The 18,884-nt window shown below is 41.4% G+C and overlaps 2 protein-coding genes across 4 annotated transcripts in view; both read left to right on the top strand.

The window, feature by feature from the left end:
* Positions 1–11,395, top strand: part of slc44a5a (solute carrier family 44 member 5a) — a 56,537-nt gene extending 45,142 nt beyond the window's left edge. The window contains exons 9-23 of one of the 2 annotated variants that reach the window (XM_044220120.1): positions 1–84; positions 998–1,110; positions 1,341–1,472; positions 4,218–4,317; positions 4,468–4,560; positions 4,779–4,866; positions 5,019–5,039; positions 6,028–6,296; positions 6,459–6,553; positions 6,666–6,769; positions 6,892–6,965; positions 7,313–7,383; positions 7,578–7,666; positions 8,566–8,650; positions 9,875–11,395. In XM_044220120.1, the coding sequence (XP_044076055.1) occupies positions 1–84; positions 998–1,110; positions 1,341–1,472; positions 4,218–4,317; positions 4,468–4,560; positions 4,779–4,866; positions 5,019–5,039; positions 6,028–6,296; positions 6,459–6,553; positions 6,666–6,769; positions 6,892–6,965; positions 7,313–7,383; positions 7,578–7,666; positions 8,566–8,650; positions 9,875–9,972 (1,516 nt within the window). In that variant the 3' untranslated portion in view covers positions 9,973–11,395. The remainder of the gene's footprint in view (positions 85–997; positions 1,111–1,340; positions 1,473–4,217; positions 4,318–4,467; positions 4,561–4,778; positions 4,867–5,018; positions 5,040–6,027; positions 6,297–6,458; positions 6,554–6,665; positions 6,770–6,891; positions 6,966–7,312; positions 7,384–7,577; positions 7,667–8,565; positions 8,651–9,874) is intronic. The other variant, XM_044220121.1, reaches the window with a different exon arrangement.
* Positions 11,396–15,069: 3,674 nt separating this feature from the next.
* ankrd45 (ankyrin repeat domain 45) lies at positions 15,070–18,845 on the top strand. 2 transcript variants are annotated; one of them, XM_044221142.1, is made up of 5 exons: positions 15,070–15,587; positions 16,704–16,871; positions 16,945–17,030; positions 18,355–18,529; positions 18,760–18,845. In XM_044221142.1, exons 1-5 carry the CDS (start codon positions 15,353–15,355, stop codon positions 18,786–18,788), a joined length of 693 nt encoding a protein of 230 aa, XP_044077077.1. In that variant the 5' UTR covers positions 15,070–15,352; the 3' UTR covers positions 18,789–18,845. The 2 variants fall into 2 exon arrangements, with proteins under 2 accessions (XP_044077077.1, XP_044077078.1); XM_044221143.1 differs by having other exon boundaries at positions 15,096–15,587; positions 18,391–18,529.
* Positions 18,846–18,884: the final 39 nt, after the last annotated feature.

Genomic DNA, 18,884 nt, shown 5'->3' with positions numbered 1-18,884 from the left:
GGGTATAACAGAACTAATGGACACTAAGGAGCTGGGCATGAAGATAGTGGAAGATTATGCCAAGTCATGGGCATGGATACTCATGTAACTACACAAACAACACACACACATAGAACAGCATTTGTGTAAAACCACAACATCTAATCTTGTCTCAAAGATTTTTATTTCCCACTTACCATTTTGCCAACACTGTTCATCAGAGCTAGTGTGTGACTAGACTAATATGTGAACAATTATCAGTAGCAGTTCTGCTGATATCTACTTTCCTTCCAAAGGTTTTAAAACGTTTCCAAGTTGTCACCATTTACTTGTCGTGTTCTCTCTGAATAACATCCACAGTAAATTTACTTGATTTATTATTACTTGATGGTGATGTTTCAAGTCTGTTCCATTAAACAGTTCTGTCACAGTGCCTCACAAGTCTGTCACAAGATAAAGTTGTAATCCTTTAGATTTAACTCCTGGTTGACTTAGTGACACCCGTGGTTACCGTGGTAAGTGCGGTTTAATACTACAGCAAACAAGACAACAGCTGGTGTATCTGTTTACAGTGCAGCCAAACAAACTCATGTTGTTTTCATAAAGAAGTCAGTAAAAAATAATTACAACCGCAATCTGCATTTATGCTACACACTGCGCAAGTAGTTTTCCACACAACAAGGGTATAATGAAAGTTGGTTAGCTTGCTGAGGAGTTGGAGGTGTGCAGCCTGTCGCCAGCAGTAGATTGTTCTGTTTGCATTAGAAGAAGAAATGTGCATGAAATTTCTCTTTTTTTCCCTGTACTTTTGAAAACACTGTGACAAACCTGAATTAATTTAGTTTCAGAAAACTGACTGATGAAGCATGTGGAGGTTGTTGAAAGTTTCAAAATCTGAACAAATGTGACAAGATAAGGGTGATTTTCAAGTTTTAAGATCAAGTTGCATCTACATACATAACCTTATATTTTAACATTATGTTTTTAACTCTCTCTTGTATCTGTGCATATGTCACAGAGGTCTGCTGTTGTCCTTGGGCATTAGTCTGGTCTTCATCCTGCTGCTGAGGTTCACAGCTGGGTTGCTGTTGTGGACTATCATCATCACTGTCATACTGCTGCTGGCATATGGTGTGTACTTAGGGCTTTACATTGTTTTAAAGGGATTTCTACCTGAATCTTATCTTTCTAATGTAGGGAGGATATGTGATAATCTGTCTTGAACTTCAACTCAATTATCTCATGAAGTGATCAAAGAAACCCTTGGAGAAGTAGTGAAAACGTTTCTGAAACCTTCTATTTGTATTCTCTGAAATTCTCATTGAATGTGTATCTGTGTGTTTGTATGTGTGTGTGCGCAGGTATGTGGCACTGCTCCATGGTGTTGTCCCAGATCAGACACAGACCAGGCTCTGATGTTGCCATTGTAGAAGTCGGCTTGCAGACTGACCTGCAGGTCTATCTACAACTCACACAGACATGGATCATATTATGTAAGTCTGTTTTGTCATATTTCACAGGAAGTCTGTCAGTCATTAGAATTGAGATTCTTACTTTTGGATCAACATGTTTTGGAACATGTGCCAATCAGCTAGTTGATGTCATTACTGACATTTTTAACACATCACTGTCACAGGAGATTGTTCCCACCTGCTTCAAGACAGCCACCATTGTCCCTGTACCTAAATGTTTGCAGTGTCTAGTCTAAATGGTTACCGCCCTGTGGCTCTCACCCCCATTCTGATTAAGTGCTTTCAGAAACTGGTTCTCCAGCACATAAAGAACAACATCCCAGCCAGCCTGGACCCTCACCAGTTTGCATTCAGAACCAACAGATCCACAGAGGATGCCATCTCCACTGCCCTCCGCTCAGTCTTCACACAACTTGAGAACAACAACACCTGCATCAGAATGTTGTCTGTTGATTTCAGCTCTGCATTCAACACAATCTCCCCCATGAAACTGAGTGGAAAACTTAGCACTCTGGGCTTGAGTATCACACACTGTAATTCGATATTGGACTTTCTCACAAACAGACCCCAGACAGTTCGGATTGGCGGTCACACCTCCTCCACTCTAGTGCTCAACACTGGAGCCCCCCAGAGCTGTGTGCTCAGCCCCCTCCTGTTTATGATGTACATGCATGACTGCAGCCCCCAACATGGAGACAGCTCAACCGTCTCGTCTTACTTAGAAGCTTGGAAGAGTTTCTGCTACCTTCACGACAGTATAACGTAACCACCTTCCTCCGATCTCGTAACATGACCCGTTTTGTTACCTAAGCGTGACGGCCATCGAAACACGTTCTATCAAAGATGGTCCCACCCCCCTTTACCAAAATCTCTCTCTCGGATTGTGTAAGATATGATGAGAGGTTGTTGCTGGTGACTCCCGTTATTCATTGTTGCTGGCCTTTCTGCTGTCTTGAGCTGAAGGATATAGGTGAACTGTCCCTTTAACATGAGCTCTGCTGTCACAGCGTGTTGTTGGGGTGTGCTTGGTGATGTCACCTGGAAGAGTGCTGTGTTGACAGTACTGTGGGCATGACGGCTGGAATGAGTGCATTGGAAAGTTTTGCTTTGCTGTCCGTTCTGTGAAAAACAATTCCTTTATCTTTTAGTGTTTTTGTAGAGTGGCAACAGTCCAGTCGGAATTTTATTAACGAAGGCTGGTCTTCGGGGGATCTCGCTGGAGTGTGGTGACTCTGCGACCAGCTACGTGTTGTGAGCCCATAGTGGTCGAGACGTTGGCAGGGACTAGAGTTGTCCTGTTAAGCAGTGGAGTCGGAGAATTGCAGTGACGGTGATGGACTGTCCTTGAATTGCCTCTTCCTCTCTTTTCTGCTGATGGAGGTGGGCAAGGAAGAGACTGTGTAGGGGCATGTTGGACTCACTTGCTTCGTGAATGGCTTTCGGATTACAGAAAGCAGGGTCTCTGGCACTAAGGCAGCAGAGAAGTTTTTGGCTTCTGTTGTCGGGTTTGCTGGCGAGGTTGATGGAAACTTTGAACGTGGTTATCCTGATTTTGTCCGAATCATTCATCGTCCAATGGGGATAGTGAGATGAAGTCCATGTTCGAGATGAGGTGAGTGGATGGATGAAGTTGCTCGTAGGGTGAAGTAGTAACTTTAGCTCACTTTTCTGAGTGTGCTCGAGGCGATGTTGCGTGATGTCGATTCTGGTGCAGAATACGAGAGCGAAAGAGGAGGAGATGGTTAGGTGGGTATTTACGGGAAGGACGGAAGTGGTGTGACTGAGGTGCAGTCCTGCTCCTGAAACTCTGCTAAGTAGCTCCAAATCAAGAGGAAATCAAAAATTTTGCTTAGTGGTGCACAGAGAAAAAACTACTCCTCAATGTCAGCAAAACCAACGAGCTGATCGTTGATCAGCATCACAGAGAACCTGACATGGTCCTCTCACATCTCCACGCTGGTAAAGAAAGCCCAGAAATATCTATTTATTTATTAAGGAAACTTAAGTAGGCAAAAATTCCTGTGCCAAGTTCTTGTTAACTTTTACAGAGTAGAAATAATAGAAAGCACCTTGACTGGAAACATCACAAACTGGCATGGGATGCGGCCCAGGACAGGAGGGCTCTGCAGCGGGTGATTAAAACCGCTCAGAAGATCATCAGTACCCATCTACCGAGCAGCAGTCGGTGAGGTGAGGTGACTGCACAGAGCCCAAAGGATACTAAAATACAGTAACCCCCCCACCCACCCACCCCACCCACAGCCTGTTCACCCTGCTGCCGTCTGGCAAGCGACACAGAAGTATCCGCTGTACCACCAGACTACAGAGCAGTATCTTCCCTCAGGCTGTGAGACTCGTTAATTAATCCCCAGCACTCCACCATGTAACATAGTTTTATCACTATGACTTATTATTTATTATCTACTGTATATAATTTTTGTATTTAACGTCTGTTTCTGTGAATAGCATAAAGGGAACTGCAACTTAAATCTTGTTTCACAACCCTGTGTTGTAAAATGATAAATAAATCTACCTTGTACCTTGCATTGGTCTAAGTCAACCTATTGGTCATAAAACTGTAGTAATTCAGACTAAGATGAGAAAATAGTTTTGAGGGGAATTAGAAATAATTTGACACACCAGAGTATCAAAAGTAAACTTGGGGGGAATTAGAGCAAATGCAAAAATGTAACAAATGAAACTATGCAACTACCTTGGCCCTGAAAATATAAACAGCATAAACTGTCTGTTGTTTGTGTTTGTCAGTGGTGTCTCTGGGGGTGACAGAAGCTTCCATCTTGTTGATGTTGATCTTCTTAAGGAGAAGAGTCCGAGTGGCTATCGCCCTGCTCAGAGAGGCTAGCAAGTATGAACTCTAAAGCGAGTAAAGGAAAATCACAAAAATTAGATGTGTGAATGTCCTTCACATTATGTTCTTTTTTTCTTTTTTAAAGAATATGCTGTATAATGATAGTTGTTTTCCTGGTCTTCTCTTCCTGGTTCTCTGTTGTTGCAGAGCCATCGGTCACATCATGTCCACACTATTCTTTCCAATCATCACTTTTCTCTTGTTGACTGTTTGCATCTCCTACTGGGCGGTTACTGCCGTGTATCCTTCACAGTGGTCACAAGCAACAAAAGGAAAAATGGAAAGAGAAACAGATTTACATTTTATGTTAACTTTTTGTAGTTCAGAGCAGAGAGATTCATTTGAAGAAGTCATGCTAATGTAAAATATATACTTGTGAAGCACTTCTATCCATTTCTATTTCATTAGCTTTCTAACCAGCTTTTTAGATGTGTCTTTAACCAGCACTATGAAACCAGTTACCTAGCATCCTCAGGGGAAGCCATCTACAAAGTGATGTCTCCTGATGTGAGCTGCCCCTATGCCAACAGTACTTGCAACCCTGAGGTACAGTATTATCTTCAATTCAATGTCTTTATCTTTCTGCGTTTTGAAGTAATGACAAAGTCATACATGATATTTAGGAGTGAGTGTATTGACTAAGGTTTTAGGCCCTTTTGGGGCAACAGTCAAACTGAATTTGTCCATATTTACTAAAGGTCTGCAGTGGATTCGCACTGGTAAGAAGAACCTGTGACAGTGGAAACAAGGTGTAAACACATTCACACACCTGTATCAAAAAATGTGAAGTCATGCACAAAATTTGCACATCCACAAATCAGTATGTGAATTCATGCAATGAGAGTTGCACACCTGTAGAATATTTTCTTACAAATATTTTTTTTCTTGGATATTTTTCTAACACAATAACTACAACTGCTTTAATCTGCTGCTGCAAGTCTCAAATGCTGTTTTTTTGCTCACAAATGACAAGTTCTGCCTGCTCTCACTTTTGCACCACATACATCACATAAGAAATGTGGCACAAAACTGATTTGTGAACTTGTAAAGTCAGGGGCGGGCACTGTTCAGAGCTCACCCTTTTGGCCAATCAAAGGAGCTCCTTTGGGTGCCTGTCCGTCTATCATTTTTCCAACCCAGTTTAGATGAAACCACGCCCACTTCCGTGTGACGAAAGCCTCCACGGTATACGACAGCTACAGTAGCTTGGAAAATAGCGACATGAGGCACTGAATTTGATGAATTCAAATTTAAATTGCTAATTCTACAAGTTTGCAACTCCTAAAATATTTTTCTCTGTGACTCGAAATTTACTGATACACATGTGTAACTATTTTCTACAACTACAGATTCCACGGTCACAGGTTCTCAGTTGTTTTGCTCCACTAATACCTTCATAATAGAGAGGGGCCAGAATAAAGTAAAAATAAATCAATTAAAATGTCTTTGTAGTACTTTGTTGTGTCACCTCTTTCACTCACTTATGTACTGTATAAGACATAACCAATATATTTTAAAACTTATACCTTTGCACATTCTGCAGAAACGCATATATTGTATGTTGCGCAACCCTTGACATTAACATACCAACCTCAGTCTGCACACTAAAATAATGAATATATTAATAAATGAAATTCATATTGCACAAACTTACTTAGAGACATAGTAAATACCTCTCCTCTGTTCTCCTCCTCACGTCTCTATCAGACCTTCAACGGAACCAACATCTCCAAATCAGCGTTGTGTCTGGGTTCTCAGTGTCTGTTTGCCTTCTACGGCGGAGAGACATCCTACCACCGCTACCTGTTCCTGCTGCAGCTGTCCAACCTACTGGTCTTCCTCTGGCTGGTCAACTTCAGCTTGGCCCTGGAGCAGTGCACGCTGGCTGGGACGTTTGCTAGCTACTACTGGGCCAAGAGGAAGCCTCAGGATATTCCACCATGTCCACTCTTTTCATCATTCAGCAGGGCTATCAGGTCAGGACACACTCAGAAGACCAAGCCTGGGATTCATAATGTTTCTAAGTGTATGCAAACATGTAAAACTGGTCCTGTTTCATCTTTTGTCCAAAGGTGGTAATACATAACAGACAGTCTTGTGTGTAAGAATGTACTGAGCTCTTCTCTGTCTATCTTCAGGTATCACACAGGGTCTTTGGCATTTGGATCTCTAATTCTTTCAGTTGTCCAACTGGTCCGGATCATACTGGAATACCTGGAGAGGAAGCTAAAAGGTTTACATACACACACACTAACAAATGCACACAGTTTCTCCTTAATTTCTCACTACTACTTTAATTGCTACTGCTATCACTATACTGATCTTGGACCTGTTGATCCATGTAGGTGTTGACAACAGCCTGTCCAAGTTCATAATGCACTGTCTGAAATGCTGTTTCTGGTGTTTGGAGAAATTCATACGCTACATGAACCGTAATGCTTATATCATGGTGAGTTGGTTAAAGTAGTGCTTTTTAGCATGAGTAGTATGAATACTAGCTATGCACTGTTCATTTTTTCAACAACAACCTTGCGTTGTTGTGAGAGCTGTGTTTTGTCTCTTCTCCACCAGGTGGCGGTCTATGGTAAGAACTTTTGTACCTCAGCCAGAGAAGCCTTCTTCCTGCTGATGAGGAATGTGGTCAGGTAAGGAGGCTCAATGCTTTTCAGACAAGTTCAGTGGTCCACTAATTATCTTCCCAGGTTTTTTGTGTGGATACATTTTTGTGAGGTTATTTTAGCCTTGATATGAGAGGCTGTTTATGATAATTAATCAATTGTGAACATACTTCCCATGTGTGAGATTCATCAACACAGACAGTGCCCTCCAACAGGCTCCATAGACATGGCTAATATCTTCTGCAGACTAGCATACTCGCAGCTATACAGCATATAGCCATCCAATCAGGGCAAGTTACCCTTTTCTCTGGCTGTGACTGTAAGCAGCACGCTGGTCCTCTGTTTTGAATCTGTTTCTGACTCTGTGTTTACAGGGTTGCAGTTCTGGACAGAGTGACAGACTTTCTGTTGTTTCTGGGCAAAGTGCTTATAGCAGGAGGAGTTGGTAAGTGACGAGGCTAAAGTCTTACATTGGTCAAGCCACTGTCATGTTTATGTTCCACATTACAATGTTTTACCCATAACTTATTTTTGAATATAATTATATGTTTGAGAAAAATATAAACGCAGAGTACAGAGATCAGAGAACACATGTAGACAGTGTGTGTGTGTGTGTGTGTGTGTGTGTGTGTGTTTCAGGTGTGGTTGCATTCTTCTTCTTCACTAGGAAGATCCCTGTTATCCAGGAGGAGGTGCCCAATCTCAACTACTACTGGGTCCCCCTACTGGTCAGAGTCACAAACACACACACACTGTGCATACACTCACGTGCATGATGAAAATCTTTTCCTTATTGTTCAGCTCGCCCATAAAATAACAATCACTGTAGCAATTCCACCACAATCGTCTAGCCATTGTTCACCTGTAGCACCTACAGGATCCGATCGCACAAACCTGGATCTAAAGATTGAACTGGGGGAAACATTAAGTACAACTTTTGTCAGGGAGACACCATCAATTTGTACATCATCTACCTTTGGCCAGTAATCCACAGGATTATCAATTATATACCGGCAAGAAATGCTGCTATTACAAAGACATATATTAAATATATACAGACACATTCTTAAGAACAGCACTTACTGGCTGTTTGGGTTCCAATGGTTTTGTGTTTAGAAGCATGTGTAGAAGAAAATAGTTGTATTTTTCTTCTTGATATTGTCTTTTTGTAGCCTGATTTAAGTGGCTGCCTGTATTTCTATATGAACTATTTTACAATGATAACAGATCCCTGAGTGAAACGTTTTGTTGTGTTGTGAGGAGAGCCCAGGCCAGCCCTGTGAGGTGTCACAACTTATCATGGGAACCCAACTTGTTCCAGAATCTCAGCCGCTCTCCCTTTTGGTCTTTAGTCATTACAATAGCAATCCAAGTAACACTGAGGTGTGACCTGTCCAGGAAAGCCCGGAATTCAATTTGAATGCTTATCATAACCATCTGTTTTCTTCTGAAGTTTAAGTAAAGATTATTTTCTTCAATTTGGAACCCGAGTTATTTTGTTCTTCTACATATGTTAACCCAAAACGAATAAGAATTCAAAGTGATTCTGTCTTTGGTTTCTTGTCATCTGTAATCGGATCTGCACTCCTGCTGTAGTTTTTCTTACCTCTGTGCTTTTCCACATCAGACGGTGGTGATAGGTGCCTACCTGATTGCTCATGGTTTCTTCAGCGTCTATGCCATGTGTGTTGACACGCTCTTCCTCTGCTTCTGTAAGTATAACATGATTGATTTCAGAATGGGGGGCTCTGCACTGAGAACAAACAGGTTTAACAGTCATAAGGCACTAAGTTTATAAAACCAATAGTACATTATTATGCTTTAAATCATTTGTTTTTAAGTCACAATACTTAAGGTTTAGGATGGCTTCACATCAAGGAATCAGGGTTTTCAGTGTTCACAAAATGACAATTACTCTTAACATACAGCATAGTGGGCAAGTAAACTGTGGAGCATTTCAAAATTAATATCTGGCAGCATTTTCATTTTTTGTATTTCCTTTGAATCTAGTTGATGCAGTTTATGTCAAATATCTCCCCTTCATCTCACAGCCAAACCTTCGTCAGATCGGAACACACAGGCGTCATATACAATACATTCTGCTAGTGACAGTGGTGTCTCCATCTAGTGTAAACGATTCTTCAGTATCAAAAGTAATTGATTGTTGTCTGCACATCCATGATTACAGTGTAAACAGGAACATTACTTATACTCAGAATGTCCCATTACCACGATTCTTATGTCCCTGGAACATGGACACTCTCCTCTGTCCATTCATATACTGATACTCATTTCCTCTGAGGTGAAAACCTGTGGACAGGCGCAAAAACACATAACAGTTTCAAACTGTGTGATTGTTTTGTCATTAAAACTGAGATGTCATTAGAACATGTATAGTACCACTGATGTGCCACTTGGCATTTCTGAGTAGCCTAACTTGTCTTGAAAATAACAATGAGTTTCAATGGATTGATAAATTCATCCTTCCAATAGTATGTATTAATATGCCTTTTCTGTTCTAAATATTACTGATATACATTTTGTTCTTGTGCTTTAGTTGGATGTGTCAACAGGTCAAGGCTCAAATTCTAGAAAACAATGGCTGCACTGATATGAGTAAATCCTGTAGTCTGTAATCACATGATGATCATTTAACAACACTAACTAACCTCTGTTTGTCTTCTGCCTCTACTTCATTTAAAATCACCCTGCTATCCTGCTGTTCTCCTTCCCATCCATACATCTTGATTTGACCTTTATTCTCAAACTTGACTCCATCCTCGACTCCCTCCACCCCGGTCATACCCATTCATCCACCCCTGTATTATTCATCAATCCATCTATTTACCACAATCCATCTACCCATCATCCATCCATACCTGCTTTTTCTCCCATGCTTCCCCTTGATCCATCCGTCTATTTATTGGTCCAACCAGGTGATGACATGGAGAGGAATGATGGTAGTTCAGAAAAACCTTTCCTCATGTCCCCAGAGCTGCATAGAATTCTGGGAAAATCCAGTCATGTGCGTTGATATCCTGTCCTCCTATCCACTGCATCAGCAGCCAGTCTGGTCAGTCTTTATCAATCTGTGAGAGACAAACAGTCCTGGACAGACTTCACCTAGCCAAATCCAAGCGATGTCAAGCTCCCCACACTGAACAAATATGAGACTACAGAAGGACAGTGATCTCCACACCACACGACCGTTTTGGGTCGGATCTTTTCCCCTTGAAGTTTTTTTTATTTCTGCAAAGCTCAACCTCAGAATGGTTGATCTAGTTCAGTACTACTCAACATGTGTCGAGACACAGGAGGATAAGTTTCTCAGCAACAGTGATACCACGTCAGAAATGTCTGAAACCAATAGGAAAATCAGAATAGGAAGACTTTGCAAAACTTAATTAACTCAAAAATAAAGGAAACCTAACAGAAACAAGATTAAATCTACATTAAAATGAGGCAGCTGCTCGAGCCGGGACCAAGTTTTTTGCCGGACTACTCTTTTTTTTCTCCTGCAGCCCTCTGCAGGGGCGCCCTGCTGCACCTGCAGTAACTTACTGAAATGATGGAAGAAGCTTGTGTTTTTGCTGCAGTGCCATTGTTGGTCTGACAGGGTCCTTGGAAGTAAGAAGTAATATTTAAGCCCTCGAATTAATAAGTGAGAAGAACAATTAAGATATTAGTGTTAAGATTCAGTGAACGTGTTTGGAAAAAACTCCTTTGAACTTTTAACTCTACCTTTTTATGAGTTGTGAGTTTTGGATGAATGTTCAAAACTTCTTGTGTGAACCAAAATCCGGGACACAAATGTTGCTCCTACACCTCACGGTACAGAACTTAAGACAGTAAAGTGTGTAGCTGGAGGTTTGACGGCCCCCCATACTGAAGACGAACGTACTCATGGTACTGTCATTTCAGGCCTGCTTCCAACCAATAGAGACACAAACTATAGTTATAACATTCTTCACTTTTGCTTCACAATATTTGATTATAAAGGGGGAAACTACCCAGTTATGACTTATTTAATCAGTATACAGTATAAGAACATCTATACCTCTCTGCAAACCCATGATGTAATCATGATTTTGTAAAATTCGGGAGTAGTGCTTCCTTTTCAGATAGTCCAGTCTTGACATATCAGGGGTCTTTCATGACGTGACAGAAGAAATTCAGCAAATTATGCTAAATAGATGGATTTACACAGCGAATATTATGTTGCCAAATTTAATCACAGCAGGAATATGATGAAAACACTGTTCAGTTTGAGTCACAAAGGGTTAAACATGATTTTCTTTTTCTATGTAAAGCCAAGGTTAATGTTTTAAAAGTTTCAAACTATTTGTACTCCCTGTTAATTCTTATGAGATGGATTGATTTTGTATTTGTTTTGTTGTGTAAAGTTAATTGAAATTTAATACAATGTCCATTTCTTAATAAAAAAAATATTAAAATGATCCAGAATTTAGTTGTAATGATGAATATGTTACGTGCAACTGTATTTTGACATACTCATTTAACACATAAGAGTAAGGTTACTCCAAAAAATGACAGCGGCATTGTTCCAGTCTCAAGCTGGTGAATTTAGTTAAAGGTTCTGTAGATGAGATTCTGAACATTTATATAGCTGCAAACAGCTATGTGCTATGTAAAGCTATAGTGGAGTCCACTGAGCAGAGGACGTCACACCCCCTCTGCCTGTGCTGTTATTGAGCCTCTGTGCTGCGTTTATACAGTCGCACCGGCCGCACGTGCACGTTAGTGCATGTGAGTCCCTCCCGTCTGAAGAGAGCTGTTTTTCCCCTCATCTAACGCGGTGAATAAAGAGTTTATTTTGACCAAACCAGAGTTGGTGATTGGTGGAACAGTGGAAAGACTAACAAAGACGGTTTTGGTGAATTTTATTTTGTTTCTGTCCGGTTTGAATGAAGTGTGTTTTACGATGATCTGCAAGGTCAAATCACTGTTTTTCTCAACAGAGTCTGGTGGGCCGTAGTGCCCATTTGTTTTGGTCTGAGATGCTGCTGCTGTAGTGCGAGATCTAGTGGCAGTGAATGTCGCAGACTGCTCCTTTAAAAAATAAAAATCATCAACAGAAGCAGTTTGGTGTCAGAAAAAAACCCAGCTAATAAATACCAGGTGTGTCAGCTGATTGCATCAAGTAGGCTGAAGATGTCACAGGCCTACACAGCGAGGGGGGCCCACAGAGATTTTGGACGCCCTGAGAAGAATATAATATCGGGCCCCCATAGACCACCCATGTAGGCTACATTGCTGAAACAAACCACAACTGCAAAACCCATTTGACCACACAACAGAGCGTCATCTTCTGAAACCAATGCGCATGCCTCAGTATCTGAAGCATCCTCAAGCTGAGCCTCTCTCTGTCCCATGCATTGCCTGCTCCTCACTGTTTCCTCGTGATCTTCTTCACTGCTGCTTCTAGCACTGTCCGTTAGAGTGGTGCAGGACATGTATGAGAGCTGTAAGACCGTGGTGAGGTGTGCTGTAGGTGTGACAGAGGAGTTCAAGGTGGAGGTGGGTGTGCATCAAGGATCGGCTCTGAGCCCCTTCTTGTTTGCTCTGGTGACGGACAGGCTGACAGATGAGGTTAGACAGGAAGCTCCATGGACTATGATGTTTGCGGATGACATTGTGATTTGTAGTGAGAGCAGGGAGCAGGTGGAGGAAAATCTAGAGAGATGGAGGTCTGCTCTGGAAAACAGAGGAATGAAGCTCAGCCGCAGTAAGACAGAATACATGTGTCAATGAGAGGGACCCAGGTGGAACGGTGAGGTTACAGGGAGCAGAGGTGAAGAAGGTGCAGGACTTTAAGTACTTAGGGTCAACGGTGTGTTGTGTGATAAAAGAGTATCAGCAAGAATGAAAGGAAAGGTGTTGGAGACGGCGGTGAGACCAGCGATGTTGGACAGCTTAGAGACAGTGGCACTGAAGAAAAGACAAGAGGCAGAGCTGGAGGCAGCAGAGCTTAAGATGCTGAGGTTCTCTTTGGGAGAGACGAGGACGGACAGGATCAGGAACGAGGACATCAGAGGGACAGCTCATGTTAGATGTTTCGGAGATAAAGTCAGGACGTGTTCAGAGGAGAGACTGTGAATATATTGGTAGAAGGATGCTGAGGCTGGAGCTGCCAGGCAGGAGGTCTGGAGGAAGACCAAAGAGGAGATTTATGGATGTAGTGAGAGAGGACATGAAGCTAACTGGTGTGAGTGAAGAGGACGCAGAGGACAGGGTTAGATGGAGGCACATGATTCGCTGTGGCGACCCCTGAAAAGGAACAGCCGAAAGGAAAAGAAGAAGACTATTAGATAGACATCCAGAGGCTACTACATGGCGTGTAGTCCAGTAACAGGAGTTTAAAAGTTATTAAATAATGTTCTGATAAAGAAGGATTCTGTGGAAAGACTATTAAATGTTCAATTTCAATGCCATATACCAGAACAAGGTCGAGGGTGTGGTTAAAACAGTGAGTGGCTTCATGTACACTCTGACAGAAGCCAATCGAATCTAATAATGAGATAAACGCAGTACTAAGGTTATCATTTTCAACGTCCACATGAATATTGAAATCACCTACAATAATTACTCTATCTGTTTTAAGGACTAAACTTGATAAAAACTCTGAGACTTCAGATAAAAATTCAGAATAAGGACCAGGAGCGCGGTACACTGTAACAAATAGAAGTGGCTGTCGTGTTTTCCAGGTTGGGTGTGAAAGACTAAGAACAAGGCTTTCGAACGAGTTATAATTTAGTTTAGGTTTAGGGTTGATTAATAGGCTTGAGTCGAAGATGGCTGCAACTCCACCTCCTCAGCCTCGAGGAATATGAGTATTAATATGACTGGGCGGAGTGGATTCATTTAGGCTAACATATTCTTCATGACCCAGCCAGGTTTCAGTAAGACAAAATAAGTCAATATGATACTCTGATAGTAAATCTTTCACTATGTATAACTCCTCTTCAGTTAACTTTTAATTTTATTAAGTTAAGTGGCCGGGTGGGCAGACGCCGTCAACAAACTTTAATACCCTTAACCTTCAAAACAAAGTAAGCTAAAACTGTCTCACAGTCTTCAACAGAAGAGGCCGAAACAGTTGACGGAGCAATGGTGTTAAACAGAACTCTACAGTTATGCTTTTTTTGCAGATATGAGGTTTGTAAAAAACTTTCAAAAATGTTTGATGAATAAATTATAAGCAGACAATAACTCTCTGATGTGAAGGAGCTGGACTTCTGGTTTGGCTTTTTTCCACCTTCATTCTGCTCTTCTTCACTCTCTTTTTAGTTGGCGAGTATCATCACTTACCCAAGGTGATGGATTTGACTGGAGCCTTGACCTCGCCCTAATGGGAGCGATGTGATCTAAAGCCGATGAACATAAAACATTGAGCTGATCGACCAGGTCATTTACATCATGAAACTTAGTTCACTGCTACACTGGGCAGAGAAAACAGGAAAAGTTATCAGCAGATCTCTCAATAAAGATGCGAGAGTGAACTGTGCATTTTGGGGAAGGAGCAGCGACTTGAAGGGCGATATCGAACATGAGCAGAGACAAAATTCTTCGAGGTGAGAGAGTTAACAGAAAAACCCATAGGAAAAACTAAATCAAGCGTGTGTCCTCATTCATGCGTGGGGTGTGATACAGGCTGTTCAGGTTAAAAGATTCACAAATACTTGCAAAGCAATCAGTGGGGTCGTCCACGTGGATATTAAAATCTCCAACCAATAAGATTTAGCCAAGAACAACAGATTAAATAAAATCAGAGAAATCAGATGAGAAACTACTATTGGGTTTAGGGCAGCGATGAACAACATACAGCAGACAGGGGTATCACAGCTGACTGAGCATGAGCGCCTCAGAGCTAGGAGGCTTCTCCACTGAGAGCAGCTACACTTCAAATGCTTGGTAAGAGCACAGCAGTGCAGTAAGCCTGGGGGAGTTAAAAAACACATAGTTGGGGGGGGGGGGCAAAGCTCAGAGACAGAACGGAAGTCACAGGACCTAAGCCAGGTGTCTGTTAAAAATAAAAAGTCCAAATTGTAGTTTTGCCGACACCATCTCCACATTTAAGAGTAGGCTTAAGACTTTCTGTCATGCTTTTAGTAAATGGTAAAATGGACTGTTTTTATAGCGCCGTTCAGGTCTTTCTGACTACTCAAAGCGCTTCAGCAATTCAGCGCCATTGGGTTTGTGTTCTGTTATTTTCTGCGTGTGATTAGTTTGCTTTCCCTTCGGGTGTTTAACCGAGTCCGTGCGGGCTAAGAACTGGCTCGCACAGATTACACGGCAGTTAAGCGAACTTTACGGTTACAGCAGGCGACGCTGTAACCATGGAAACAGTCAATCCCAGTCTGTGCGGGTCAGGTAGCTAACGAGGTGAACGCAAAATGACATCGATACAGACAGACATCTTCAGCTGCGTGCTGTCTGGGGACTTGGAAAGCATGCAGGAGCATTTTGAACGTGAGGGTGTCAAAGAGGAGTCGCGGGAAAAGGATTTGTTCGGAATGAAGGACGAGGTCGGGAGAAATGCCATGCTAACTGCCTGCGTGTTGGGAAGGAGCGCCATCGTACGAGAACTGGTCGCACACGGAGCCCGGGTCGACGAGCAGACCGTCAGGGGTGAGTGGGCCCACATTCACCAACAGGCCGACTGTTCCTTCTTTACTAAACTGAAGTTAGCTTAAAATGTGTTTTTCGGGCTACCGTCGGATACTAGATAGGCCTACTGATAGGGGGGCCGGAGCCATTACTCATCACCTCCTCAACTATTTGGATACAGTTTTTATGTAGGTAACTTGTATCTGTGTGTTATTGTTAGCAGCCATCAAATGTTTTTACAAGCAAAGTCAGAGTCACAGTACTGACTGAAACACTGCATGTGCGGCAAAATTCAACTCACAACTCACATAATACCTTCATATAAATACCAAGGACCACAGTAAACCCCCAAGAATATATATCATTAAAACAATTAATATCCATTGAAAAAATAATTACAGTTGAATTAAAACAGTATAATTAATATAATATAATATAATTATACAAATATAAAAACAATTTTCTAATGAAAAACTTTAAGTATGGGACAGTTTGCAGAGAGGGATCCCAAAGAGCACGTGCAGTTTCATGCTCTCTCTTCTGATTGGTGCAATTTGAGCTGGTTTAAAATGTGTACAAATGAAATGGCTCCAACCAGGTTGTGAATGAGTTTCAATAATACTAAGTTTCAATACTGGGATACTATTACAAACCAAAACTAATAGTTGAAAACGATGTGGATTTTCAGCCAACATGGCAGTATTTAAAGTTAAGACAACTTCTGACTCGTAGTCATTGAAGGGTTTGAAAGCACGAAAAACTGCCTCTTGGCGAGAATTGAACCCTGGTCGCCAAATTGAGAAGCAAAGCCTTACCCTCTGGACTATGCCACCAAATATATAACAACTGGAGTATACATAGATGTTTAAACTGAACACAAATTAATTCTTAAATTATTAGGGGAAAAATCATCTATTTTGATGTCGTTACTAAGCTGGGTTCCATTTTGATTCGTTACAGTTGTCCCCGACCGTACCACAAGCTGCTCTGCTGGCTAGAAACAACAAAGCTACAAGTGTTAGACAACAGAATGGTCTTCAGAACTAGACAGATTTAAATTCATAGACATTAAAGGTTAAGACAGCATAAGGTAATCAGTTGAAATGATTCACGTGTTGGACGCTCTTTGTTCCGCAGGTTATTCCTCACTGCACCTCGCTGCGTGCTGGGGCCACCTGGAGACAGTTAGGACTCTGCTTGAACTGGGAGCTGACACGCAGCCCAGGACCTTCAGAGGGGAGAGGCCTGTAGACCTGGCCCGGAGATACTCCAAGACAGACTGTGCTGACTGTCTCGTCCTGGCAGGTGTGTGTAGCTGATGTAGTAGATTAGTAAAGATGTACATCATTCTAACCTGTATGTGTGTTTATCTCTGCAGAAGCTAAACAGGACTTGATGTCATATGTAGCCTTTGCTAAAGACCTTATCTCTGACCCGGAGAGCAACCTCACAAAGGAGGAAAAGGTAACACGTTTCTTTACAACAGGAGTTATTGACACTGAAGTTAAAGATTATGTATTAATAAAGCCCTTATTAATAATAATAATTATTCTTACCATACACTATATGATGAATAAAAGCTTTGGTGTAATCTTAGCAGGAACAAGGGACAGGTCCTCATCCAGCACTGAGATAAAGTTGTTTTTTTTCACCTGACGTTTCATAAATTGTCACTGGGAAGATGTACATTTTACATTTCAGCCATACTAAGCTAGCATCTGCCAAGAATATACCGGTATTCCTACTTCACAACATGCGTCAGATATGCACTAAAATGTTTAAGACACAGTAAGTGGATATTAATAGTCTGCAAAATTCTTATCTGCAAGAGAACATTTACAACACCTTGGCTCTTCCTGTCCACAAAGTGTCCTCGAGCGCTGAACCCTAAACTGCTCCCCAAATGTAAGTCGCTTTGGATAAAAGCATGAGACACGTTTCTTCAAACGTTACCTTAAAATGGAAATGTTTTTTATTGTGCAGCAGGTGAAGATGATCAACCTGTCTAATATTATATGAATGAATTTGGGAATTAAATTTGAAATTCCTAAATGATGATTGTAGAGAAAAAGGCAAGAAGATATATTTATATATATGACATAACAGTTCAATTCAATTTTATTTCTATAGCTCCAATTCATAACAGAAGTTATCTCATTGCACTTTTCCTATAGAGCAGGTCTAGACCGTACTCTTTATAATATTATTTACAGAGACCCAACAAATCCCACCATGGGCAAGCACTTGGTGACAGCGGCAAGGAAAAACTTCTTTAAGAGGCAGAAACCTGACAGAACCAGACTCAATGGGGGGCGGCCATCTGCTGCTGCCGTGTTAGGTTTTGAGGTTAGGGAGGCACAATGCAAAGAAATTCTTTTTTTTAATATATATATAGTAGAATAATAATTATAGCGTTAATATTAATAAGTTAATAATAATAGGAATGACAGCTGTAGGAATAATAATGACAGTATAGGTAGCAGAGCCAATAACAACAACTGCAGTAGCAGTTGTCGAGCAGGAACACAGGGGCAGCAGGTGGCCCACATCCACAGATCCAGACTCATCCAGTCTCCAGAGCATGTGTCACACTTTCCATTAATGCCTAATTGGTCCTGTTCACATTTATTATTGAAACAAATAGATGTTAGACAAGCTTCCAGTTCTCTCATATTCATGCAGATGAGGATACATTGACTTCACAAAGAAGAACAATGATGATATAAAGAAGAATATCAACAATGCTAACACGTCTTTTTTGCCATTTAATTATTGTTGTCCTCATCAGCTCGAGTGCTTTTCTTCACTATGCGTTTGTGCACAGAACATCTGCATGCGTGCATGCTCTGCCAAGTCAGACTGGATTCAGAGTGTCAAAAACCCGACAGTCTCAGACTTCACAGCCCAAAGGAAAGACATAGAGGACACTCTTCAGCCTATTCTCAGCAAACTGTCGGCTCAGTGTAAGTATTAATGTTGTGCAGCTGTGAGATTGAAGAATTGATTTTTGAACACAAAGCAATCACCCCAATGTAGGAACCACCTGAAGTGATACTAACTCTTGTGGACTGATTTTGTGGTTGCAAATGTATTATTAGTTCTCAAGCAGAACGTATATATTTTGTTCAGAAAGTTTCTGCTGGAAGGAGATAGCTGTCGATGTTTACTGCTGCCGTCTTATTCCTGTTTGCAGTAGCTGTCAGACCAGCAGGAAAGGTCTAAAGCAGAAGATGATCTGTGCAATGTCAGTGCTCCAATAAATGTCTGAAAACTGTAAAATGATTGTCTATGTATAATTATTTGCAGATGGAAATGATT

This window comes from Siniperca chuatsi, linkage group LG13 (genome assembly GCF_020085105.1).
Source record: "Siniperca chuatsi isolate FFG_IHB_CAS linkage group LG13, ASM2008510v1, whole genome shotgun sequence".
NCBI classification, from domain to species: Eukaryota; Metazoa; Chordata; class Actinopteri; order Centrarchiformes; family Sinipercidae; genus Siniperca; species Siniperca chuatsi.
Note: the sequence above shows the minus strand (reverse complement) of the source record. Positions and strands in the feature narration are given on the sequence as shown.